Here is a 26,976-nt window from a genome sequence, read left to right on the forward strand (position 1 = left end):
CAATAAAATGTTGACACGTGGAGTGGACAAGTGGACATTCAATTGAATTTATTTTTTATTTTATATATTTAATGTGTCCGTAGAACCTAAAGTCAAGCGCACGAAAAAGCACAGCCAAAGCGCAAATAAAGTACATGTAAAGTACAGTCAAAGTGCAGTAAAAAAAGCGCAAAAAAAGAGCATTCAAAACTCAATTAAAGTACACAAAAAGTGCAACCAAAACGTACTATACATACACATTTTAAGTGGATATCCATACATATGGCTCCAGTGTCCGCACCTAATAAATTTCCCTATAATTGAAAACAGAATTGGTGGATTGTCTTTTCTTCAATATCTAGAGCATTTTTTTGAACAGGATGAGTGACTCGAACGCGAGTTCTCTCGTGGTGGAGGCAATGCCCTCAACCGCTCGTTCCAAGCACGAGCCGCAATATCTATAGCCTTGGGTTAAGAGGGATTACAATCCGAAGTCCGAACGAACCACTCGACGTAGGCTCGCAGATATATTTTCCTTCTTAGTATCGTCTCCCTCTCTTTCCATCGATGTTGGTTGCCATCTCCTATCCTCGCCCATCCCCTTTCTTCTGCAACGTCTTGCAGAGCCGAAACACTAACCCTGAACTCTCAACCCGGCTACAAATTTCATTGAAATGCCGCTGTCGCATCGTCGGATCCTTGCCCGACCCCACGGAGGGAGCAAAGGTTGAGTACACGCCATGGCTTATCGCTGGGCTTGGAAACCCGGGTAACAAGTATCACGGAACCAGACACAACGTAATAATCTCTAATCAAACCACAGTAAAATGCTTTGATTTTTATGCACTCAATGTCTTTGATCGATTTATGATTTGGATCGTATTTGGTTCAGGTGGGGTTCGAGATGGTGGATTGCATAGCTCGGGCGGAGCGGATCAGATTGAATACGATTCAGTCCAAGGCATTATTTGGAATTGGTACTAGCCTAACTGGGATTCTTGATTTTCTTAAACTATTCATCACGTTTATTTCCTCCTTTATTTTAATTTGGGCCCGAATCGGTTTAGGTTCTTTTGGCAAGGTGCCAATTTTGTTGGTGAAGCCGCAGGCTTACATGAATTTTATAGGAGAATCGGTTAGTGCTTTCTTTTTTCCTTATCTAGCTTCTGCATGTAGCTTGCTAAATATTTGAGTTTCTTCTTCTTAACCTGGTGGGTGGTATTGGGCTGGATGTATTTTTACTGGAAAATTTGTTAAGGAGATTCTCCTCTTTTATTGCATTTTTGCTGTGGAACAAAAATTAAAGAAAAAAATAACAACCTTATAACATTCATATTGCCTAGCATTGAAGCCAACTTCGTAGTTCAAACAGTTTTAGCTTGTTTGATCAATGAGAAAAAACTATAAATCCTACATAGATAGGAAAGGATTATTTAGTTCTTATTAATGATGCCATTTATCACGGAAAACTGAATTCCCAGAACTAGCTAACATGAGCAAAGAATCATTTTAATATGTCAAGGGCAGTCGTAAATCAAAGTCTTATTCAATGCTTTGCTGGGATTGTTAGGTTTGATGGTTTATTTTTCTACTTATATATCAAATCATATAGCATCAGCCAAATTAATAGTTAGTTCAGTAGCTAATCATGTATTTTCCATGTGAAGATAGGGCCACTTGCTGCATATTACCAAGTCCCCTTGCGCCATATTCTATTGGTACGCTCCAAAGTTCAAACTTAATGGCACTTTAAAGGATGATTCTTGCGCTGTTCATGTTTTCTGATAAGGTTTTGTTTCCGTGCAATGGTTTCTTTGCTGAAGATATATGATGAAATGAGCTTGCCTAATGGTGTCTTGAGGCTTGCGCCAAAGGGCGGTCATGGACATCACAGTGGGTAGTTATTCTTCCTCATAGGATTTTTATTGCTTTCTTATTTTTGAATTTATAGAAATGACTTACTTGACTACTCGGTATTTCATTTCTACACAACATAATTCAAATATGCTTGACCTATGGTGGAACATAATTCAAAATCAACACAATATAATGTAGTGCTATCGGTAAACACATGCTATGTGAACATGCAAAGAAAAGAAACTATTCTCAACTTGTTGAACTTGAGTACAGCTTAATGATTCCTACATGAATCAACAAAAATTGCTTATGGGAGAATTTTGACAAAAATTACAATTAATACTTGTTTTATCAAGGAAACTAGGTTGAGTGTATTAGATATTTTCTCTATTATTGATTTATGTTGATCCAAATTTGTTCATGAGCGATACTTGAAGTTTATTGATCATGAGCTATACTTAAACTTTATTGATGAGATTGATTGAGAAACGAGAGAGATAAATAAAGAGAGAGTCAGGAGAAAAAAATTGTGATTTTATATTGCCAGAAAGTAGAGTTGTTTAGATAATAAGCTGTGACATAGCTTTTCTTCTCACCTCCTATATATTGGTATAGGTAGAGGCATGGCTCTACATAAAATATTTCATTTAAAAAAAAGAATAAATCACAAAATATATTATGATGAAGACTTATCATAAACAAAGATATATAAAGTGTAACTCTTAACTACATTAGATATGTGTTTTGATTTTCCAAATATATGACAGACCTATGAAAAGTTACTGACTGACTTCACCTGCATTGATTGAGTGCTGACAAGTTGCTATGTGAAGAGTTATGGATAAATTTTCCTAGTTGGTTTTTGGGGCGGTGTGGGTAGGTGAATTGTTTGATGACTTTACATTGCTTTTGTCTGGGGTGACTTGATCTCATTGGCGAATTCACTGTGATGGTGTAGACTTCTATCTTGGAACCAATGGAACATTGTCTCCTAGCAACTTCAATCTTATAAGTTTATTATGTTGACTCTTCTAGTTGGTCAAGTTGACTCAAACTCAATTCAAGTAATTTTGGGTTTACATTTAGTTCCTTGATTCTTTTATCTCTTTGAAGATTTAAAGAAATAAGAGAATTTAAATATCATGATGGCAAAAAATCACTTCTTTTAAGGTTGATTTAAGTTGATTTGACTTCTCCATACACATCATCATCATGAACATCTATAAATATAGAACAATGGTGATGTACCATATCATGTGTATCAAGAAAAATAAGCTATGTCCAATTACACAGCCCAAGCAAGAGCCCATTAAAGTGCCAAAGCAAGAGCCTACTTAAAGTCCATTACAATAGCCCACTAAGAAGAAATAATTGAGTTTTGATGTTCAAATTTCAAATTTAGAACTTAGAAGTTTGACTTTTCATTTTAGAGAATATGTTATGGGCTGCTCATTTAATAAAAGTTGGAACAAAAAATACATTAACAAATTTTTTTGGCACCTTTCTCCATTAAGGAATACCCACCTTCTTTGTCTCTAAAACTTTGCTCTTCTTTATGAATGATTGTAGTCTAAGAGTCATTATAAACTTATAAATAGTGTAGTATTTAACAAAAAGTTTTTAACTTTTCATTGATAAAAAGGCTTGAAGAAAATTTTTCTCTTTTTGGTAGTGCTTGTTATTTAACCTTGACCAATTTTGGTGGAATTGATTAGTTGAATTTTATGGTTATTGTTACTCTTTTCAAATATTCTCTTAAACATCTTTTCTGTCTTCCTCTATATTCTAGCCATCTCATAAGATTATCCATCCACAACCCAAGTCATCAAAGCTAATCCAAAATCCACTTGGAAGCTCTAGATCTAAATTAGGCTTCCTTGCACTCAGTCTTATTCTCCACTTTTCAATAAACCTTTAAATCTTATAAAAAGTCACCAAAAAGACTATTTTATAACTTTATATTCTAACCGATCCCTTCACATCTATTTTCCACAATTTATCCATCATTAACCTCACCTAAAGAGTTTAGTCAAATCAGTGCAAACTAGTTCAAGCTGAGCTAGTCTTGGCTCTTTCACCACTAGAACTCTAAAGTCTCACTATTCCAACATAAGTTCAGATTATATCATCACATCATAAAATAATCACCCATCTTGGGTTGATTTGGGCTAATTTTGTCTGTTTGATTTAGCTCTTTAGGGAATAGGTTTAATGAAGGATAAATAGAGGGAAATGGACCTAAATAGTTTGGTTAGGATAATAATTTATGATCTAATATTTTTGGCGGTGTTTCATTAGATTTAAGGGCTTATGAAAGGGTGGAGAACAAAATTAGGTGCAAAAGAGCCTAGTTTATAGTGAGAGCATTCAAGTAGGGTTTATATTAGTTTTGATGGCATGTGTTGTAGATGTCTAGTTTTGGCAGAGAGCTAGGGTGTGTTGACCTCTACATATGTAGCACGATCAATTCAAGCAACATATGTGATGATCAATTATTGAATGAAAGCGATCGAAATCGACGGACTACGGACGTACTCGATGTTTCTCAAACGTCGTCCGTTTGCAAAATGAATTTCTCTATTATGTTCAGAACGTTGAAAAACACCGGGAAATGACTGCGATATTATTTGGATATTCGTACAAAAAAAAAACATAAAATTCGGTATGCGAAAATATAAAATTTGACTTGAGTTGCGAGGTGAGGACACATAAATTGAAATGCAAAAGCTGGCAGATGAGGCATATATATATATATATATATATACATATCATAAAAAAATAATAATAACAAAAAAAAGGTAAGTAATCAAAATAAAAAATAATAATAATAATAATACAAAGCAAGAAATAGATTCTCTAATAATCTTTTATCTTAAAAATGTATATGTATCTTCTAAACAAAAAAAATCTGATCACTAGACATGTTGCCTCATTCCACTAAATTTATCTTAGAATTTTATCTCACACTTTATTTTAACATATAATATTTAATTAAGTATGATTTTATTCTCTAACATGTACATATTTCCACTTATTTCAGTAAATCATCATTACATTCATAGGCATAGATATAAATATCTATTGATATAGTTAATCTGCTTAACATCTCTGTACATATACACGTGCCTTCCTATTAATTTGCTTTGCCAAATTATTCCTTCTACCTGTCTTCCATGCAAGAATAATGCTAGCTAACATCTACGTGCCTTCTTGTAATCAAATTGCTCTTGCACACGTCCTTCATACAAGCCAATTCACCACTAATATCTTCCAAAATTCAGACACCTAGCAGAAGAGGAGAAATCCAATTTTGTTTACTCATTCTCACGTCCCAAGTACTCCTCTTAGTGCAGCCTTTACCTCAACCCATTTTCCTTCTGCTCTGGTCTCCTCCAACAGTAGCCCGAGCTCCACCTCTCCAAACCGTCCCCTTCTTCTACTTCTCTACAAGCCTACTATTCTACGCTCTATCCCTCCTACTATTCCATACAAACAGCCGATTCATATACCAGCTCTTTCCCATTTCTTGTAAACAGAGAATCTGAATCTCATATTTCCCTTTCTACTCTTTGTTTTCCTCTTTCTATATAAGTATATAAATATATTTCTAAAACAAAAAAAAAAATCAAATCAGAAAAAAAAAATCATTAGCCTCGCCACAAATCTCTGTCGTCGTCGTCTCGCTCGCTCGTCAAGGTATATTATTCGCCAAACTCTAAAATCTCAAATCTCATTTTCGGCGTTTGCGACGAACCGGCGGACCACCTATACGCGCTCTCGTAGCACGGTAGGAGGGAGCCCGGTGCGACGCATACGATGAGCCCTATACACGCTCTTGTAGCGTGGTGGGGAGAGACGCGGGTGTTCTTTTACGGCTACTTTTGAAGGCCTCATACACGCTCTTGTAGCGTGGTGGGATGAAAAGATATACGGCCCGGTGTCCCTCGACACCTACCATACACGCTCGAGTAGCGTGGTGGGATGGCCCAGTTGTCCGTAGATGCCCCCTATGCGGGGGAGACGCCGGAATACTGCCAAAATTTTGATTAAACATACCTGATTGGAACAATTTGAGAGAAATATGAAATATACATTTTAAGAAAGAAATACATAAATATTTATACCAAAAAAAAAAAGGTTGAGCCTTCAGATTATAAAAAAAAAATGGAAATTCTAATAATCTTAGTGAGAATGGAGAAATATTATTATTTTTTTTACTCAGAATAATCAATACAAGAGTTGAGCATTCAGGAAAATTCATAGGTCAATACATAAATGAGCTTCATAAAGTGTCATTAATGTATTCATAGAAATTCACAAGAGAAATATATCAAGTCGGAGTTTATGTATTTAACACTTGATATAAAGCTGAAGTTGAATCACCTTGCTGTAAGAGAATCATTTTTGTTGGGAGTTCTGTTTTTATACATATTTGCAAGTTTAACATAGATTTTGATCATTAATTGTCTTGCAAATGATCTTTAAAAATATTAATAATAGAAGGAGCAGCCAACCATTTTGATTGAAATAAAAAAAAGGGAGCAGTCAACCATTTCTTCACATTTGAAGTGTTGATCATGTATGCTGGAAGTATGGATAAAGCATTTAAAATAGCTTTTGACTTTGTTAGAAAGTACAAGATAAATAATGCAATGTTTCTTTATAAAAAAATTATGGGAAAGGATAAATTATTAAAGAATACAATCTACATTCATATGGTGAACTTCTTCATGAAGAACATTTTTGATATGTTATTTGTTCAATCTCAAAATTCTATTTTGAGAACCATATAGCTATTTGAATAAGTGTACAACTACTCCAATAAGTGAGAGCCAAATTTGAGAAATTCAAAAACGCCACCGGATCCGCACCACTTTTACAAGCGGACAGAAGGCGTTTAATGCCCCCCCTCCTGCATACAAAAATAATTTTCTAAATGTCAATAAGATGCAAATAACATATCGAAAGAATTAAATCCGGGACGAATTTTTGGAGCCCACAGGGTGTAGTGGAAGATGTAAAAGAGATTTGAAAGAAGATTTGAGAAAAGTAAAAATAAGCATAAAAGAGAACCAACCAATCTTACTAAAGATAAATCAAGGTGGATCATCAAGCACTAACTAAAAAAGAATAATTTCTCCAAAATTGTATCATTCAAAGGAGGAAATTTTTTATTTTGCACGTGCATTATTTATAGATTTTACAATGACTTATATTACCATCATTAAAAAAGAAGAGGAAGCTTTTGGAGGGAAGGAAGTGGGCAGCCATTAGTAGAGGAAGGTGCCAACTCCTCTACTAATGGCTTGGGCTGTTGTAATGGACATTTTACTTCATTTTCTTGGTATGCTTGGTGTACTATATCAAAAGGCTTTCACTTCCCTCGTTTCCTTCTTTTTTGGCTTTAGCTTTGGAGCTTAGTCTCTTTAATTCATCTTTGCCAAATTACTTAGAAGCCTTTTTCTTTCATCTTCAATATCAATCCTCCTCCAGAGAGCTCTGTAGTCACCCACATGACGAAGAGGCGAAGTGATGCAGGACTACGTATGAATGCAATCAATTTGTTAGGAATTTGCACAACTCTTGATTAGAATAAAATGAAGAAATTAGTAGCAGCTCAAACAATCGAAATAAAACGAATAAGGGGTCACGCCCGCTTAGGCTACCAGAGAGTCGAAGCTTTCAAAATGAAATAGAAAACAACATTATGCCAAAATAGTAGTTTCAAATAAAATCCCCAGTCTAAAAGTGAAATTAGTAAGCACATGAATACACTCAAAACCCTACGTTTATTAAGCTTAGCAGGAGCAGGGGGAATCGTCCTTCATGACTACAATCAAACGCAAGAGAAAGTTAGATTCAAGAAATATGTTGAAAGGGGAAAAGAGAATTTCTTGTCAAGGAGCGGTGGAGATCCACCACTCGACGCCTTCAAGCTGCTCTTCGATTGCTTCCACCAAAATGTCCAGAATACGCTCTATGTAGTCTTCAACAGTGTGATCGACCCTTGTATTAACGTCAAAGAATGTTGACTGTAGAATGTCGACGAAACAGTCCTCGTCGTAGGTTAGGCCGTATTCAGTCTCGGATCCGCCATTCATAGATGCTTGGTGACAAATCTCCTCCCGACTTGATGGTGCACTTGGATAATTTGAAGAGAAAGAAGTTTCTCTTGCAAGGTGGAGGAGGAAAGAGTCAAGGATAGAAATCTGAAATAAATTTCAGATTTTTGTAAGGGGTGGAGAGGAATTTAGAAGAGAAATTATCAAATCCTAAAATCCGGTGGAGAGTTAATGAGAGAGAGAGAGAGGAGATTGGAAGAGAGAGGGGGCTGGTAGGGGATAGGGACCGGCAGCTATGAGGATGGGGAGGGATTTGGGAGAAATAAATGGAGTTGCCAAGTTTAGGTTTAGGAATTAGGAAAGGTTTGATTAGCTCCAATTTAATTTGAAAATTAAATTGAGTTATATTAGGAAACTTTTCTAAAATAGGTTAAGACAAATAGGAAAGGATTTGAATCTTGAATTGAACTAATTTGGATTCCAAATTGATCCCAAATTAATTTGAATTATAGGAAACCCAAAAGGAGGCAAGTGGAGTGGGGGGCCGGCGGTATATTCATGCATGGCTGGTGGTTAAGGGTAATAGAGGGAGGGAATTAAGGAGGCTTTAATGCTTCCTTAATTTTATGGATTGGATTTCGAAAGAATTAAATCATCCTAATTAATTTCAACCCTAATGGAGGGAAAATTTGAAATCTTTCCTAAAATAGATTTTATAATTTAGGAAAGAATTTGAATTTCAAATTTGGGAAAATTTGAATTCAAAGACCACTAAATTATGGCAATCCAATATTAGGAATTATTCCATAGTAGGCAATGGAGGGGGAAGATGGAAGAGGGTGAGGGCCGGCGCTAGAATGGGGCGGGTAGGGGCCGGCGGCAAGGTGGTGATGTGTTGGTGGGTGGAGGGAAATGACTAGGAGAAATAAGATTGTGAAGGTAGGTGGGAGATATGTTAAGGGAAATCAAAGATACGAAACCACGAACCCGGCCGTCTCCAAGGTTGGTGGGTGATGTGTCAATCTCCCTCTCCAAGGGATCTCTCTCCGATCTCTCAAGCTCTCTCAAGAACTCCAAGCAAGAAGACAAAATTATCTAATAATCATTCATTACTTCAAAAATAAAACATGGGTCTATAAATAGCCTAGTACATGAGACTAAAGACAATAAAAGACGAAAATGCCCTCCGAGCTTACATACGACATCTCTCACTCAAATGGTACAACTGAAAATCTCATAAAAACAAATACACGACACTGAAAATAAGAAAATACATAAATAAGAAAATAACATAAATAAATAAAAAATACAAAGACTCGATCGTGGCTGTAGATCGACGGCCACGCTTCTGATAAACCTTCCACGAACAGATGTCCCCATCACGAAGGAAGTCAAAAGGCAAGGAGAAGATGAACTATAATCCTCCTGCCACCTTCCCTTTTTTCTCCATGGGTGTGTTTATGACTTTTTCTTCACTAAGTCCTCTACTTTCTGGCCCTTAGTCGCCATCCTTTGAGGCAATGGAGAAGGGTCAACTTCTCCTTAGATCGAACTTAGGTCTTCTCTAGGTTTCCTTTGGAATCCTTGGAGGCAGGCCTTAACTGCATGATTTAAGAGATTAGAGAGGCCTTTTATCTGATAGTTACTTTTGTCTCCTCCAATGTTGATCATTGACTCCATTTTTGTCAAAGTTTCACCCACCTAGCAGCTCAGGGTCGACAACTCAACCAAGTAGTCACCCACTCTAGAACTGCAACATTCTCGCCCGCACCTTGACACCCACTTTGTTTCTGACCATCAACTCGCTAACCTGCCAACCCGAGGTCTTCTACTACTTGAATATTGTTGATTTTATTCGACAACCTCCATTGCTTGCTTTAAGATGACTGATTGAGTAGATCGCCTTAGGAAATTTACTTATTTGTAAAATATTTTTTAATAATTTGAAGCTAGTTAGGTAACCTGTACATTGTAGTAATACAAATCATGCTTTATATATGTGTGTTGTTGGGCAAAGTCCCCTAAATAGTAGGATAAAAAATAGAACTATGTTTTTAAGAACTATATACATGCCATCTTGTCTCTCTTGCACTAGGGATTTGTCTTGGTTATTTTGCATGCTACTGATATCTTTGAACTATTTTATCATTGAATAGAAAACAACTTAAAAACCCTTTTTGTTGGACGAGAAATACAAATTAAGACAACTAATTCAGAGTTTTCGTGAGTCTCTAATTCAATATATAATTAATTATGGGGGCTTTGCTTGTATGAAAATTTTGATCCATTAGAATTAAATAATCTTTGATTTAGCAGTCCTTGTCATTCAGAGGAAATATTTGGGATACATATTCCATCATAACGTCTAATGATTCTCGTATTCATGAGAATATGCTGTGATGATTTCTCATTTTGTCAGGGCAACATGATCCGATATAATCTTTTGGCATCATGAGCTCTATTAAAGCCAACATTTAGCCTCCTCAAACTCCACAAACATGAAGATAGTCATAAAAATGCATTCTGAAAGCTTATCTTTATGTAAATTCATTTGCATGCTATGACGCCAGAATTTGAGTTGTCATTTGACATTTGTGTTTCTTTTTGCTGCAGAGTTAAGAGTGTCATCGATCACTTGGATGGTTGTCGGGACTTCCCACGTTTATGCATAGGTTTTTGTTGTTTTCAATTTGTTTGAAGAATCAAATTCTATATTATCCAGTGTACAAGCTGAACATTCTAATTTCTGTAGGTGTTGGGAACCCGCCTGGGAAAATGGATTTGCGGGCCTTTCTGCTACAGAAGTTTAGTTTGGTGGAGCGGGAACAGGTATTTGCTTTCATAACATATATATTTTTTTCAATTATTTTATTTAGTTTAGCATTAAATAACATAACATAGACAATTAACTATGTTTATGACATAAGTGAGATTATTGTTTGCATTATAACAATCCAAACTAGAGGTTTCATGAAATAAATTTAAGATTTATGATTCTGATGTATTAATTTTTATACTCAAAAGGTCTTTGATGACCATACAAAAATTGTTTTTGCTTGACAAAGGCTAGCAAACGCACCACGTAATGTCATAGAGAAATGAACAAGACAATGAAAGTACACTAGTTCTCAATGTCCTACCTTGGTTGCATCCGTCATGGTCATATCACGGTCGTTCTATCTCATGATGTGTTCCCTAGTCATAGTCCTACCTTTGTAACTGTCGAGTACCCTAAAGCCCAGTTAATGCATAAAGCTGCAAAGGTACTGATAGTTACCGGGCAGCTCCTTTGATAGATTTGTCAGATACCAGTCACAGCCTTTGCTAGCCACAGCCCATAGTTTGAGCTATATACAACATAAATAAGAGTTTATCAAGGGTGTCAGGTGCACTAAACTTAAGGAAAGGAATCCATTCCACTCAGTGCTATGCCTAACAATGTTCAACTGACGTGGCATTTTTCGTTAAGGATGGAGCTTGTCCTATAGCTAGAAGATTTCTTATGCCTTTAAATAGGTTTCAGAAGAAAGGGGAAAAGGTTGAATTTCTGTGTTAAAAACTCACATAATAAAATTCATTGACTTTAACCCCGCACCTGTGATTTCCTCTTCCCCCTATTATTGTTTTCTTTCGCATTGGTAGAAGTCTCCCTCTGATCTCTGAAAGTATCTGTAAGTTCCAATATCTGATTCAAATGTTTTCAGACATGTACTTTTTTGGTGCTTTCATTAGAGATGATAGGAAGATCGGTGATGCAAAGGGCATTTCACGTTGTCAGCTGGGCGGAATCCAACTTCATTAGTGGTGGAAGTTGTGCGTGCTTATGCATGTCATAAGCAACACAAAAAAAACCTTTCAAACCTTGTGCAACTAAACATGACTCAATTACCTTCTGTGACAACAAGAAGTGGTTGTGAAAGGAAGGATCAAGATGACCATCTGCTAAGTTTCCGACCCAAGAGCAAAATGAGATGATCCGACTTTTGATTATTCATCAATCTATACGATGGCACCGTAAAGTAGTTGAGGCAAACTCTCTTCCTGACAAGATTCTCAATAAGGAGGTTGAGGACTATGGGCTCCAAAAATTCGCGCCCTGGCCTCCCCTCTTTCGGGAGAGTTTTAACGAATTAAATTCCAAGTTAAATTTTCAGAAGGCATATTGGGTTTGAAATAAGACACTACCTAGAGATTTCGCCCACATTTTGCGAGGACTTTAGATCTGAGTTCTGGTTTCTTATAGGCTCAAGCCCCTATAGTTAATTACCTCTCCCGATAACAAGATAGAACTTTCGATTAAGGCTAGTCGTCAATCAGATATGTAACATGTATTTGCCATATAATAGCATCATGATTTGGTATTTGAAAATTTAATATTTAAAATTACAAATTTCACCATCTTGCACTTAAGAAGATGGTGAGGGGAATGATGATGAACCCAATCAAGATCCCATGGTTCTGTCGTCCTGGGTCATTATGGTCCCTGGTTTACTTAGTCAAAGGTGGTCGACCCAACCTGACAGAAGGAACTTTGTCGGCAGCCATGGTTTCTTCGTTCAAGGGTACCTTGTAGATATGGGGTGGATATTTGCCTAAGGGGACAACTTTGAATCCACCTTAGCTAATAGAGGGCTTTGTTCCCTATCGATTATATCATATTGATTTGTATCTCAAGGATTTGAAGTCATTGAGGAACATACAAAATAATAAACTGTAATACGGAAGAGCCCATTGACCATCTATAATAAAATAAGAAACTAAAGCTTATTGAGGGCAGTGAAAAAGGTCCCGGACATTAAGGCCAAAATGTTCCACAAGAGAGTGGTCCTCCATCCAAAGGTCCCAAAAAATATGGCAGCCCAAAATCAAAAGTCACATTGTATTCCATCATGTCTCAACTGGTAAGCACTGCCATTACAATATTTTTTAATAAGGGAAGGAATAATTTGGAGATTTTGCCCAAATTATTCCTTCATCATCTCTTCCATCGCCGCGAACCTCCCTTACAACCTGTCATTGTTGGTGGAGATTTCCAGGAACTTTCCCTCCAGTTCTGTCTTTAGTTGTCCGAACTCGCCTTCCAATACTTCCACCTTCTTTCCGGCCATCTTATCTTTCGCGAGAAACCGGAAATCTCCCTTTGAATCCCTCCAAAAACCCGCTGAAATTCCTGATTTTCAGCCACCACAAGTCCCACGACGACGCTCTGATACCAATTTAATAGGAAGTACTTGAGTTCTCAAGTATTCCTAACCAAACCAGTGAAAATACAGCAGCAAACTGCTGTCCACAGCAGAAATCAGCCGGAAAAACAGGGAAATCTGAGAGAAAACGCAAGAAACGACTTGTATTTCAATCGCAATGAAAGCAAAACAAAGAAAGATACAACGGTCTTCGATTCGAGAGGAAGAACAACTCTCCCCAAGTCTCTAGCAAACCCTAGAGCCCAAGAACACCAAGAGATCTCAAACTTCTCATTCAAATTCAAGATGATCCTAATTCCCCCCCAAATCTCCTAATTATACAAAATTCCTCATAAAGGAAAATAATGGACTTCCTAAAACAGACCCTCATTCAAAAATCTCCCTCCCAAATTCAATTTGAGCCAACGTGGGGTCCACAGGGAAGTTCCGCCCCTTTTCTGTTTTTCCGCCTGGCATAGTATCGGACTGGTCCAGTGGGGACCGGTCCACTCGTAACAAGATGCTTGATGGAGAGATGTCAGATACGTACATGACAAGAGTGGAGTTCTTTCATGATGGATATGTTGTGGGTTTTTAGCCTTGTGCTTGTTCTTCCAACTTATCCTACAAAGCGTCTATATCACTATTCCTCTCAATATTGCATATGTGCGACATGATTGTACAGAGCATATTGAAGTTTATAAATATTTTATTAAGGAGAAGTTTATAATTGTGTAATTATACTCCATTCTCAACTACAGGTAAACAACGTATTAACTTTCTTCCAAAAAAAATATTGGGGGCAGTCTTTCAGAAATTATCAGGCAATATTGGAATGGATGACAACCATTTATTCACATAAGGGGGATTGTGAAATGCCCGCATAATTTTCACCTTTTGGAACCCTCACTCATGACTTGTCTTCCTTCCACTTTTGTTGTGATCTTATTGATGTATGAGATCCCTATTCCCTACTCATCAATCCGGAGAGTATTGTAATTATTTTGCAAGCTTATTAATCTGTAAACTATTGCAATTATTATGTAATTATTATTTCTTAATTTTTTATCATTCTTATTTGAAGATTTCTTGTGATTGTACAAATACTGCAACGCTGCAATGAAATATTCAACTAATTCTCTTCATTTTTTTTTTGTCAACTTTCATAAGAATTGGTGACTGTCTGACTGACAAGGTGGTTTGATGTAAGAAGCATTAAACTTTTCTCTATATTTAGTCAATATTACTTGTGGAGAAATTGTGCTCTAGGTGGGAGGAGAGAGAGAAGAGAAATACATTGTATTTTATATAGGTCTGAAGAGGTCTTTGAATAGCTCACCAAAGCTATCGTCTATTTTGGCTAGAATTCATATTGAATTTAATAGGGGCTTAATTAAATAGTCTTGAATGAACTTGGGTAACTCTTTAAGGGTCTACATTGTGATTGGTGTTACCACATTGTTACCCACTGCAACTTTACTGGAGAAGGAGCATGATTAGTGGAGATTAGAGATTCTTTTGGATGATATATATCTACAGAAACAAAGTGGAATTCTTTTACGAGTAAGGCATGATGGGGTTTGAAACTTGTGATTGTTCTTCTAACTTTTCTTAAAGGATGACTATGGGATTATTCCTCTGAACAACCTTTTAGAGTTTTGAGTCAAACTGAGCATCTTCTAGGTCTTTTTCTTCCTCATGTGCCCCATCATATCAGCAGCGAACGCTCAGAACCTTCCCAAACTTAGCAGTGAACAGATTAAGGGATCCCTTATGATTAATCAAGATTTGAATGGTGTTATGGGTTTATAGAATTGTGAGTATTTTAGAGTTGGTGGCGTGGTAATGGTAATGTGGTAAGCCAAGTCTTTTTGACTAAAGGATGGCCGAGATATATATGAGTAGCAAAGAGAGGGAAAACACAAATAATAAAGAGGGACATCTATGAAGTCTTCAAGTCATGGAGAGCTCCAAGGGAATAGAAAGCCACCCAGCTAATTTCAAATAGTTGCCTACGAACAAATATTTTTTATTTCTCTTCAATTCATTCATGAATGTTATATAACTTGTTTAGCCTGAGTCCCTAACTTTGAAAATCTGTCTTTCATGTCATAGCACAATTACTTTATTATTGCATTTGCTACAATTTCCGTCATGTCATGCTTGAATATGCCTTAAGATTGGAATGGTCTTTGATCTTGTAACACAAATCCATATGTCTGGATTTTCTTTTATTAGCAATCCAATTAACATTTTCCTTTTTTTATATAAAACGGATGGTTTCTCGAGGTAGAAGTTGAGTTTCCACTTTCCATCCTATGCATTTTACTATTTCAAGTCGTTTTTATCCCCTTCAAACTATACCGTAATTTTTAGGCTTTTTTATTCACATTTTGAATGACCAAAGCACCGATGCACTATGAAATTATGAAGTGTATGGTTGTCCTAATATCAATTTGTCTGCTTCATTTGGTTTGTTGTTATAGGTGGATATTGCCCTTGAGCAAGGGGTGGAGGCTGTTAGGACCCTTGTCCTGAAGGGCTTCGATGCGAGCATTAGCAGATTCAACTTGGCTCAAAAGTATAAATTTCACAAAGTTTGAAAGTAATAAACTCAACGGACACTTACATTTTGTTTTTATAGTCCTGCAGTCCCAATTATCTTTGTCAGTGAAGTGATTGGAATGCGTATTCGAAATGTTACCATTTATCAAAGTGACACCCAACGACCTCCTCCACTTATAATACGATCATGCCAATCTTGAAAAGGATCACAAAATCTTGATCGCGTATTTTCATTTTTATAAATTCAAAATGACTAGGTCATGAAGTTTAGTGTTCATTCAAAATTTGGTCCTCTGCAACCCATCCAACACCTCCTATGTTGGTTGATTGGTCCTCTGCAACCGAAACTCCACAAGCCCAGCGAAAGCTCCTGATCCGTTCGAAGACCCTTCACCGGACGTCCGCTACCAACTCGACCTCGCCTCCGTCTGTAAGCCGAGGTCAGTTCATCTTCCCTGCACCGAATGACCTCCAGAGCCTGAGCTTGACCCAGTCTCACGTGAGCTCTGGAACACGTAAAGCAACCTTCTGATCCCAACTCCCTATCCGACTTCGCCTCCCTATCTTCCGATCTAATGCCGCTACAGTCGAACAAACCAACCTGACGACCTCTTCCTCTCGACCAAGCCCAGCCCGAGACCACATCCCTAGTCGACCTTCCCTCATATATGCCAATAAAAAAAAAAAAAAAACTCTTGTTGCTTCACTCAACACTCAGACAACCCCTTTGACATGGGAAATTATTGGATTCGGACACCATCCTTTCTCAGTACAATCAACCCAACTATTTTCTCTACACCAAAAATCCAAACAACTACCTTTTCATTATTAGTATTACTTTTTTTATTAATTAATATTATTACCATTATTATTATTATTATTATTATTATTATTATTATTATTATTATTATTATTATTATTATTATTATTATGGTTATCGAAAAAAAGACAACAAAAGAAAAAATATCGTCCAGGACGATCTAACTCAATCATGCCTAAATTGATCTGGTATCTTTGGAAAGCATTAATGGTTGATTGATACGATCACATCGTCTGGGACGATCGCATGATCGGCCAGGATGATGTCCAGGACGATTTCACGATCGTCCTGGACGATGTAACCAATTTTCTTCTGATCGTCCCATATCGTCCCGGGCTAATGAGCTTAATTTGTATTGATCGGCCAGGACGATATACCTATCGTCCTGGACGATAATGTCGGCAACTTGCATTAATGAGCTCATTTTGAGAGCCTCTATTTAAGCTATGGCAAGGCACTTTGTAAGTGTCTTTGGCAGCCATTGTAGCTTCGTTCTTGTGGGGGAAACTAGAAGAGAGAGCTTGAAAGGGAGAGAGGAAAGGGTGGAGTTTGAGAGAGGGAGAAGATCCTGTGAGGGGGGACTCAAGGGAGTGTGGAGGGGGTTCCACACGGTTGCTCCGGCGAACTCGCACCTTAGTACCATCGGATTCAAGGCTTGTCTCGAGGTAAGTTCACCAAAGAAGAAGATCTCTTTGGTGTCAAAGGACCCGGCGACTCCGCCGCACCGGGGAAGGTGAAAGTGATTTTGTAAGGGCTTCTCCGCCTAGCCGTGGGGGCTAAAGGAGAGTCACGTTTTTTAGTGCAATACTTGGGGGGTGCCTCCAAGGAGTGGACGTAGGTCAAGGTTTGACCGAACCACTATAAATCCGGTGTGTTCTTTCTTTTTACTACTTTCGCGTTTTAATTTCCGCATTTATTATTGTGGTGATTCGGATTGTGTTTTGGTTTTAAAGTTTCCCAATTCACCTCTCTCTTTAATTAGCTTGGGACTAAGTTCAAGAGGGCCTAACATCCCTAACGAACTGTCAAGGTAAAACTTAAGTATCCATGTAAGTGCCTCTGGGGAAAAACTACTCATTTTCAAACAGGTACCGATGAAGACTCATGCACACCTTTCTTGGTGTGGTGGGATTGAAGACCACGACGGTGTTACTTGACATCGACCATGCATGTCTTTCTTGACGTGGTGGACAGGCTAAGACTCCCCAAATATCTCTTAAATGGGGGATATGTCAGGAGGCAACTGAAATTCAGAATAAAAATATATAGTACTTAAATAAATTACAGGGGGACTTGAATTCATCAGGACTACAAGAAATAGAACTTGAATTAATAAATAGGGAACCAGACTTTTAATTAATAAATGCACAATCATAACGAAGATACATATGCTAAATAACAACCTGGATCATTCAAATAAAAATCATTAAACAAACATGGGACTTCTGGTGGATATCATTTCAAGCTAATGAAACTTCTCATTTGTTCCATAACACTGATCAATTTTCCTATGGGTGTGTCTAAGGAGATTGCGGTGAAAGTACAAGCAAGGAAATTGTAATGCACCAACTCACATGCAAACAATATAGCCTCTTGCAAACATGCACATTGCACCGCATGATAAATGTGAATATTTACTAGCAATGATTGAAGATTAGTTATATGCACAACAACATTCTTTCGGGTGATAACAAGTAACAAACAATGAATGCTACGACACCCTTGCACTCTTGCAATCAACAACTTAGCGTCGAGCAAAGGCACTAATCCCCTGCAAGCAATGGCAATTGATATACAATAAATGCAAACACCTACGATACATTGCAGGAGATTCATTATGTACACAATATACTATCTACAAGCAATGCTGAGAGATTCACGTTGAACACTGTTCGCCTACATACGATAGTAAGTGGCCCTAAATACCTAACACTAGACCACAAGTAGTGCCAACAAAACTTGCATTGTGTGATATCCTACCCATATAAAGTCACATATGACCCGTAGTGCAACACTATGATTAACCTATAAGGAAAAAATAGGAAATCAATAGTAACCATTGTAGCCACTGATAAATTGAGGAAGTAAATGTGCGATGCCAAACTGTCACACTAAATAAATCAGTCTAGTTGCAAGTGACAGGTGGAAGGCTCTCGATGCATCGTACAACTTGTTTGCATTTTGAATCACACTCCCACAGGCTAAATACTGTAGAAAATGACTACTTGCATAAGACATAATGAACTAAATTGCATAGCTGGTGCACAATGAATGAAGCACAACGTCATGCCACTGGATCCGCAACATTCATGCAAGCAGACATAAGGCGTTCATGGGCTCTTCAAAGAAGCATGTTGCCAACAAAAATTTAGTGCTGCATGAAAACCTACTTGCAATAAGCGATGAGTAGCTCATAGCGTAGCGCTACACCATCGGATTCGCAACACTCGTACAAGTGGATAGAAGGCATCTACATGCTTCTAAATAAGAACGTTGCACACACTCAAATGATAATCATTCACAAAATTGATCAGTGTTAAAAACTTTAAAGTGCCCTCTCACATGGATAGCAATAAGCAGAATATATCATTAAACCATGTCATCCAACATTGCAAGATGCATTACGTTACAATAGTGCATTACATTTGCATGCAAAATGTATTACACATACATGCATTACAAAATGCAGAACATATTATGCGAACATATCACCCAACATGCAAAATACGTGACGTTGCGCTGACACATCGCATTAATATGCAAAATACCTCATGCATATATATGCTCCAACGTACATAATATACTATGCAAGTGTACATATTATAACTGCATGTATTTAGGAATGAGTAGACATGTTGAATGCATCCTCACCTAACATATAAATGTATCATATGAATATACATCGTTGCATGCAAAATACATGCATCATAAACACATCATGCAAGATGTAAATACCCATATTAATATACATGCACACATGCAAATACACAAATGTATACATGAGTAAGTTAACATGCAAATGAAAGTATAAGTGTGTGTGTGAATGTGTATATGCATTGTATACACCTATTTTATTGCATATATACGACTACCATACAAGCACTTTATGCAAAATACATGCAAAAGAATATAACCCGTATGGGCCCCGACAAGCGTGGCGTATGCACACATGTGACATTTGAGGATGTTGTGTGGGTCAAGAAATAAACTTAAGTTCGAGTCTGGTCATTCTATGTTAGATAGAGTCGATACTGCTTGAGCCATCAAATAAATATACGGTTGTAACGCCGATTGTGATATTTATTTTATACGTTCATATTAGGCTTTCAAAATCTATTACAAGAAAGATTCACTATTAAAGGCATAAAGCCGACAACGAATATGATCCTCTATCGGCAAGTAGGCAGAGTCGATAAGGTTCAACTTATGAAGCAAAATTGCTCAAAATTGACTTTAATATTACCCTGATGATGATCATGATAGAAAAATCTCAATCGCAGGGGACCCCAAATATTTGCAATGCCTCCCAAATTCATGTAAAATATAAGTATTTAAAATGATTTTGATGTCACTTGATGATGACCATATTGACATAAAATTTCAATAGAAGGGATCGTAAATATTAAAAATGCCTCCCAAATTACTATAAAATACATTCAAATCTGCTTCAGCATCACCTCGATGATGGCTGTGTTGAATATAAATCTCAACTGGAAGAGTTAACTTTCAAAGACCTATCAAAGATTCCAAACTCTTTATTCATGAATAATTTCAATGTTTAAAATTGAAATTAATCATTAAATACTTAAAAAAATACCTATATACTCCTGTAACAGTTTGCTGAGATGAACATGTTTGAAAATCACTTTAGTTCATAAAGAGTAATTGTCTGATCGAAAATATCACTATGACTCATTTTGAATCCATCTATTATCAGTAAGGATATGACATGTATTTTCTAACTAGTGTAAATAGGAGATTTAACTTGACATATTTGTAAAGAGGTTGAGGATTTTAATAGCATTCATGATGTATGGTTTGGAGAGACTAATGAAAGTAGTAAGACTTTATTAAATTTTGCTCTAGCTTATGATTTTGTAATTGCTAATACCTTATTTAAGAAAAAAGACGAGCATCTCATCATTTATAGGAATGGAGATAATAAAACTCAGATTGATTGTTTTCTTATAAGAAAAATAGATCGTTTAGATTGCAAAGATTGTAAAGTTATTCCGATTGAAATTTTATGTATCTAACATCCTTTGTTAGTTTTGTTAGTTTTAAACTTTAAGATTAAGGGTATAAAAATAAAGCAAAATGTTGTTCTAGGATTAGATTAAGGCATTTAAAGAATACTAAAAAAATAATTTTTAAAAATAAGATTTGAGATCTTAAAATTTTGTCTGTGCATGAGTTATTTAATGTTATGTGAGAAAAAATAGCTAGTAATATTAATAATATTACAAAGGATGTGCATAATGTATTAAAAGGAAAATCTCATAATAGTAAAAATAGTTGATCGTGGAATCAAAATATGCTAGAAAAGATCAAAAATAAAAATCTTTGTTATAAAAATTAGTTTAGATGTAATAATTTTAAAAAATGGAAAAAAGGCCCATGAGTCTAAGAAAGCAATATACGATGCAAATATTTTTTATTTTAATGATTTATATAATATATTAGATACTAAAGAGATCGAAATACTGTGTAAGTGAAGTGCATTAAAGAGGTTATTCAACAAAGGTTGATAAGATATTTTGCTAAGCTTAGTTGGTTGAAGTGGAGGAATGCATTTGGCTTGTTGTGTGATAGAAAATTACTACTCAAACTTAAGGGAAAATTCTATAAGATGGTGGTGAAACCTGCAATGCTTTATGGCGCAGAATATTGGCCATTAAAAGAGAAGCATAATATTAAGTGTTGCAGAGATGAGAATGCACACATGGATGAGTGGTAGGATACGAAATGAGCATATACGTGAAAATGTTGGAGTAGCTCCAATGGCAAATAAGATTAGAGAGAGTTGCCTTAGATGGTTTGGTCACATAAAACGACCATCTTCCGATGACCCGGTTAGGAGAGTAGATGTATTAGATTTGGCATATGTTAAGAAAGATAGATGTACACCTAAAAAGACTTTGTTAGAAAATATTAAAAATTACCTTTATTTATTAGATTTAAATGTAAATTTGACTCTTGGCATCATACGATAGAGAAAAACGATTCATGCAACGGACCCCATATAGTGGGATAAAACTTAATGTTATTGTTGAATTAATTTTATTTTGAGAAGAACACAATGCAAAATTTAATTGATTATCTCAAAGCAAAAAAAACAAATAATAATCTCGCCAAATAGAAGTCAGAATATTGTAATGAAAATATAATCTAAAGGTTGTTATCCAAAATCACTTGAGGATAATCCTGTGGCTTCAAGAGCTGGAGTTTTATCATCGAATCGACATTCTGTTGTAGCCTCTTTCCCTCTTGCTCATATGCGAGTACAAACGGAATTGCTTGCTCATTAACTACAAACTCTTCCTTATTATTATAGACATGAATGTTGCTGGATCCCGACATGATTTCTTCAATTATAAATAAGGATTAATGAATTTATCTCCATTGGCTTTTTTTTCATTATCTACCTGATCCCGATCGGGCCGATTCGAGCCCGATTGGACTAGATCGAGCTTGACAAACTCGATCGTATTGTCGAACTAAAATTGACCCAAATAGGATATCAATTGAATCAAATTAAACTCAATTAAATCCAATTAAAAGTAAATTGAACCCAAATCAATCTCATTGAACCAAATTCGTCAGTGCCGATTCGAGTTTAATTTTAATCCTATACAGACTCAATTTCAGGTCATTTGACTTCATAAATAAGGTAATCGAAATCCAGCGAGTGAAATGTCTCATTTGCGCGGCTGTAGCAAGAATCGAATCAGGAAAATCCTCTGGCTTCCTCATTCGAGCGAAAGGGGGAGAGATCCGCCTGCTCGTGGGATCCGTTCCAGAGAGCGTGAGAGAGAGGCGGTGGGGAAGCCAGGCGGATCCTTGTGTGCGTGTGGGTTTTCTTCCATCGTGTGTCCGTTCGATCCAGACAAGAGGGCAGAGAGGAGCGGGAAGGAGAGAGCCCAAGCCCGCGGCTCTCTCATTATCGCACGATCCAGACAAAACCGAGTGGGCGGCCCCGTTGCTCCCGCGCGTCGACCTATCCAAACCGAGAAGGAGATCTCGTTCGGCTCCTACGTGCGACCGACCCTCTGCTTGCGACCGAGCAGATGATAGCGGACTTTCAGCCTTAAACACGACCTGGCCGGGTCGAGACCTTTAGAACCGAAGGCTTCTACGTATATCTGGACCAAATCCAGCAGTCCAGACTTCCATTTCTGCAATCAAGGAAGGTTTGGGAGCTTACTTTGTCCTCTTTTGTAATTCCGACCAGCTCGTGACAGCGAAATCGACTTTCGGGAGCATTCTATCAAGTGGAGGCAGCATTCCGGAGCTTTTCGACAACAAATCTACCTTCCATTCGCCCTCGATCTCGTCTGTGTAAGCCGAGTGGATAGTAAGCTGTGCCCTGACTGCCCAACGAGGTAAAATCCCTCAAAAACTTAGAAAATCTCTAGGTCTTTTGGCCATTTGACGTGTGGTTGACGCTCCCAAGCCTTAGGATCCTAGTGAACACTTGTATTTTACTTTCCAAACCCAAGAAAATCCCATGTTCGTTGTCTCCTTAGCGAATGCATGAAAAGCCGACAATTTTCATTGAGTTCCTCTCATATGAGAGCCAAAAGAGGGGGCGTTGAATCGGTATTCAACATCTTTCAAATGCTTGTTTTGCACTCATATTGCATGCTTAGCCTTCACCTACGATCAAACCCTAGGTTAATTGAGGTGTAATTTCCCTCCAAACGTCGCATCTCATGTTCTTTTCTCTTGGATCATGTGTTATAACAAAATTAGCACACATATGTAAGAGGCTTGCATTGCTATAACACTTGTGATTTTCTCCGAATTTGCTAAATGTTCAAGTGTGTGCTTCAATTCATTTATGCATTGGTGGGGTCTTTCATGAGCATGCATGTTTATGTGTCAAATCCTATGGTGTATAGATTGATTTGAAACCATCCTTGATGGTCTTCCAAATTTGGAGAGTTGAAGCAAGTAAAATTCTCAAATCCAAATGATTGCACACTTAACCAAATTAGTTTGCATGATTTAGATTACAATCCTTAACTTGTAGAATTGTGGGAAATTATCAAATAGACTTATTTAATTCCATAACAAACTCGAAGGGTGTTATGGGCCTCCAACGGCCCATGACCCCCGCATCTTGGAATTATTTAATTCTATTTGTGCAAACTCCCAACCTAGGGGATTGAAGTAAAATGATCAAAATTTCTAAAATCGGAATCCTTCACTCTTATCCCAAATGCACCCATCATGTCAAGTTTGATTGGAAATCCTCTTCAAAGCTTTAGATGTTTGTTCTCCATCTCATCATGAGTTAAAATCATGTATCATAGGTCTCTAAGTTTGATCACTAAAATTCCAAAATTTGCATGTGTCCTAAATATGTTCATTTAATTCTAAGTGTTTGTGGAATTCATTTGGAGTGTTTCGTGTGCCCCCAAAGGCTCATAGCTAAACACTCCATTACACTTAGAAGCTACCTAAGCTTATTTCGATCAATTTGCAAATTGAAAAGATAAAGTGTAATAGCAAACAACATAATCAATTGTCAAGAGAAATCTTGAGACTTTAAAACCTCTTCCACAAGCCTACAAATTTCTTAATCATGACAAAATTAATCTGAAAACCTCTCCAAAGATTTAGGAATCAATCACCCGTTTTCTATTGAATTCACAACACTCATAGAAGAATAGGGAACTCTCTTTCATATGCACATCTCTTTTATGCATGATGTTTGGAGCCTCCTCAAGGCTCCAATTGCTAGATTGCATGAATCTTGGCTCCACATTAGGATTTCCCTTGTAGTGCCTCCTCCCTTTTATGCATTAATGATTTGGAGCCCCCAACGCTCCAAACACCTTGTTGCATGGACCTTATAGCCATAGGATCAAAATCTTAGGTTCATTCAGCCCTTATTTGTTGAAACACAAAATCAAAAAATAATCATCTCTCATTTTTCATGCATGACATTTGGAGCTTTCTCAAGGCTCCAAATATTATATTACATGAGTCTTTGGATCTTAGAAATAAATTTTAAGTCATTCATACCTTGTTTCTTGAGACACAAAATCAACAAATAATTATCTTTCCTTCTTTCTTGCATGATGATTTGAAATCCTCCAAGATTTCAAGCACATCACTGCATGAAACCCTTGAGCTTGGAACCAAACTTTAAGCTCTCATATCTTATTTGTTGGAACATAAAACCTATAAATAATCCCCTTAGACATATGATTCAAATCCTAGTCTTCCTTCCCCATTCACTTAACCTAAACCAAGTAAATGAATACTTCTCTTTGAACACCAAAAGTTCAAGGAATTTCCTCTAGTTTGCAACCCATAAGTTGCACATTGCCTCCCCCTTCCTACAACTCAAAGATTGTAAGAAACACACATTCTCTCTCCTAAGCTTAAATTAGGAGAGTATATCTCTTTGAACACCAAAAGATCAAAGAATCTCCTTCAACTCGCAACCTCTAAGTTGCATAGAATTTTCGTATATTTACCTAATACAAAATTTGGTAAATATCATGTTTCATTGAGCTTGGAATTCAACCTGTAAGTTGCATACCATCTCCTTGTATTTGCCCAACATAAATTGGGTAGATAATCACTCCTATTTGAACACCAAATGTTCAAAAAGGTTCCTTAAATTTGTAAACTTTAAGTTGCATTTTCTTCTTCTTCTCTTACAAGTGGAACATCTAAATTCTCCTTCATTTTCCTAGGCCGGAATTGGGTAAATGAATAGATCTCTTTGAACATCAAATATTCCAAAAATATTCATAAATTTGCAACTCCTAAGTTGCATCTTCCCCTCCTCTCATCTCTCCAACTCAAGTTGGATGAATGAATCCTCCTCTTTGAACATCAAAAGTTTAAAGACCCTTCTCTAATTTGCAATCTACAAGTTGCACTTTGCTTCCCTACTTCTACAACTCAAAAGTTGTAGGAAATCCCTTCATTCTCCTAATCTAAATTGAGTGAATAAACAACTTTCTTTGAATACCTTAAAGTTCAAAGAAATTCCATGTGATTTGTGATCCACATTTGCATCTCATCCTCATACATTTACTTAATCCAACTTAGGTAGATGAAACATCTCATTGAAGAGAAAATTCAATTATTCATTCTTGGTTTATAAAACACTTAAAAGCCAAATAAAATTTTTGGTCAGAAATAACTCGAAGAGAAAACACCCCTGAATTAAGATTAAACATCTTATTTACTCAATAAAACAAAAGCATCATTCATAGTGTAATATACCACACAACAACACATACTTAGGTGCTAGTGGCATATTAGGATTAAGATTTCCCTTTTATGCACATTTGATCGATGCTTTGGTGTGATGCCTCTTGGATTGTCTGCGTTGTGAGCATTTACCTTTAAATTATTAGTATATATATATAATTGATTGTGCCCAATAGGGGGTGCAATAAAATCATAATAAAATGCTTGCTAATAGGTGATGCTTAAACCCTTTAAAGAGATGTGGCCAATAGGATAGACGTGGAGCTTGACACTTTAAGTGTCATATAATTATGAATGATTATTCATGCTTTATATATATACATGCTCATAATCATTCTCCTATTTTGTAGGTTTGAATCTTTTACATTTTCATGTATATTTGATAAATTTAAGAGGTATTTGATCCTGTGGGGAATATTTAAATGGAAGATGTATAAGGAGGATGAACTTACCAAAGGTGGAGCCCAAAATCTATCTAGAAGCCAAAACTTGAAGATCCTCATAAGCAGAGTCTGTAAAATTTATTTGAGTTGTATAATGGTAGAAAACTTAGTTGCAAACAATAATTGTATTAACTTGGACATTTACATTCTTATATATATATATATATATATATATATATATTAGCATGTGTTGATTGTTTACTATGTGCATGATAGAAGCATGCTTCTTTTAAGGTTTCTTCTTTTGCTTTTGCTTAGGGGTGGTCTGAACTTGTTTATGTGGTAGACGCGTAGGATAAAATTAAATTTTCTATCTATTAAAAATATAAAGAATCTAAAATTGCATGGTTTCTTTTAAGGAGTCAAATTTTAAAATGATTATACATAGCCAAGTGTGTCCATGTAAAAAAGCTCTCATTTATTTATTAGATTATAAAAATTTAAAATTTTATATCGGCATTATGCATACATATATGATCAGACATCTTGAACTCAAAGTCAAATTATAAGTCATAGTTTTTAAGAAAAATAATATTTTCTATTCTTCATATGCATTGAGAATGAATTTCATTATTTTAAAAGCGATTAGGTGAATTGGCTAGTAGTTAATT

At 36.5% G+C, this 26,976-nt stretch overlaps 1 protein-coding gene across 3 annotated transcripts; it reads left to right on the plus strand.

Annotated features, from left to right (window-relative positions):
* Positions 1-353: 353 nt before the first annotated feature.
* LOC110092211 (chloroplastic group IIB intron splicing facilitator CRS2, chloroplastic) lies at positions 354-26,545 on the plus strand. Of its 3 annotated transcripts, XM_028699443.1 has the most exons (9): positions 359-777; positions 872-956; positions 1,047-1,114; positions 1,647-1,697; positions 1,803-1,876; positions 10,512-10,570; positions 10,651-10,727; positions 15,568-15,686; positions 26,273-26,545. In XM_028699443.1, the coding sequence occupies exons 1-8, from the start codon at positions 547-549 to the stop codon at positions 15,682-15,684; spliced, it is 762 nt and encodes a 253-aa protein (XP_028555276.1). In that variant the 5' UTR covers positions 359-546; the 3' UTR covers positions 15,685-15,686; positions 26,273-26,545. The 3 variants fall into 3 exon arrangements, with proteins under 3 accessions (XP_020672312.1, XP_028555276.1, XP_020672313.1); XM_020816653.2 differs by lacking the exons at positions 15,568-15,686; positions 26,273-26,545 and adding an exon at positions 13,843-14,226 and having other exon boundaries at positions 354-777; XM_020816654.2 differs by lacking the exon at positions 26,273-26,545 and having other exon boundaries at positions 360-777; positions 15,568-15,930.
* Positions 26,546-26,976: the final 431 nt, after the last annotated feature.

The sequence above is a fragment of the Dendrobium catenatum genome, unplaced genomic scaffold, assembly GCF_001605985.2.
Source record: "Dendrobium catenatum unplaced genomic scaffold, ASM160598v2 fragScaff_scaffold_1288, whole genome shotgun sequence".
Taxonomy (NCBI): Eukaryota; Viridiplantae; Streptophyta; class Magnoliopsida; order Asparagales; family Orchidaceae; genus Dendrobium; species Dendrobium catenatum.

Coding starts and splice junctions, on each gene's coding strand:
- LOC110092211 (XM_020816653.2), top strand. CDS start 547: ATGTTGGTTGCCATCTCCTATCCTCGCCCATCCCCTTTCTTCTGCAAC. Junction 1,115..1,646: donor TGAATTTTATAGGAGAATCG/GTTAGTGCTTTC, acceptor TTCCATGTGAAG/ATAGGGCCACTTGCTGCATA. Junction 10,571..10,650: donor CTTCCCACGTTTATGCATAG/GTTTTTGTTGTT, acceptor TAATTTCTGTAG/GTGTTGGGAACCCGCCTGGG.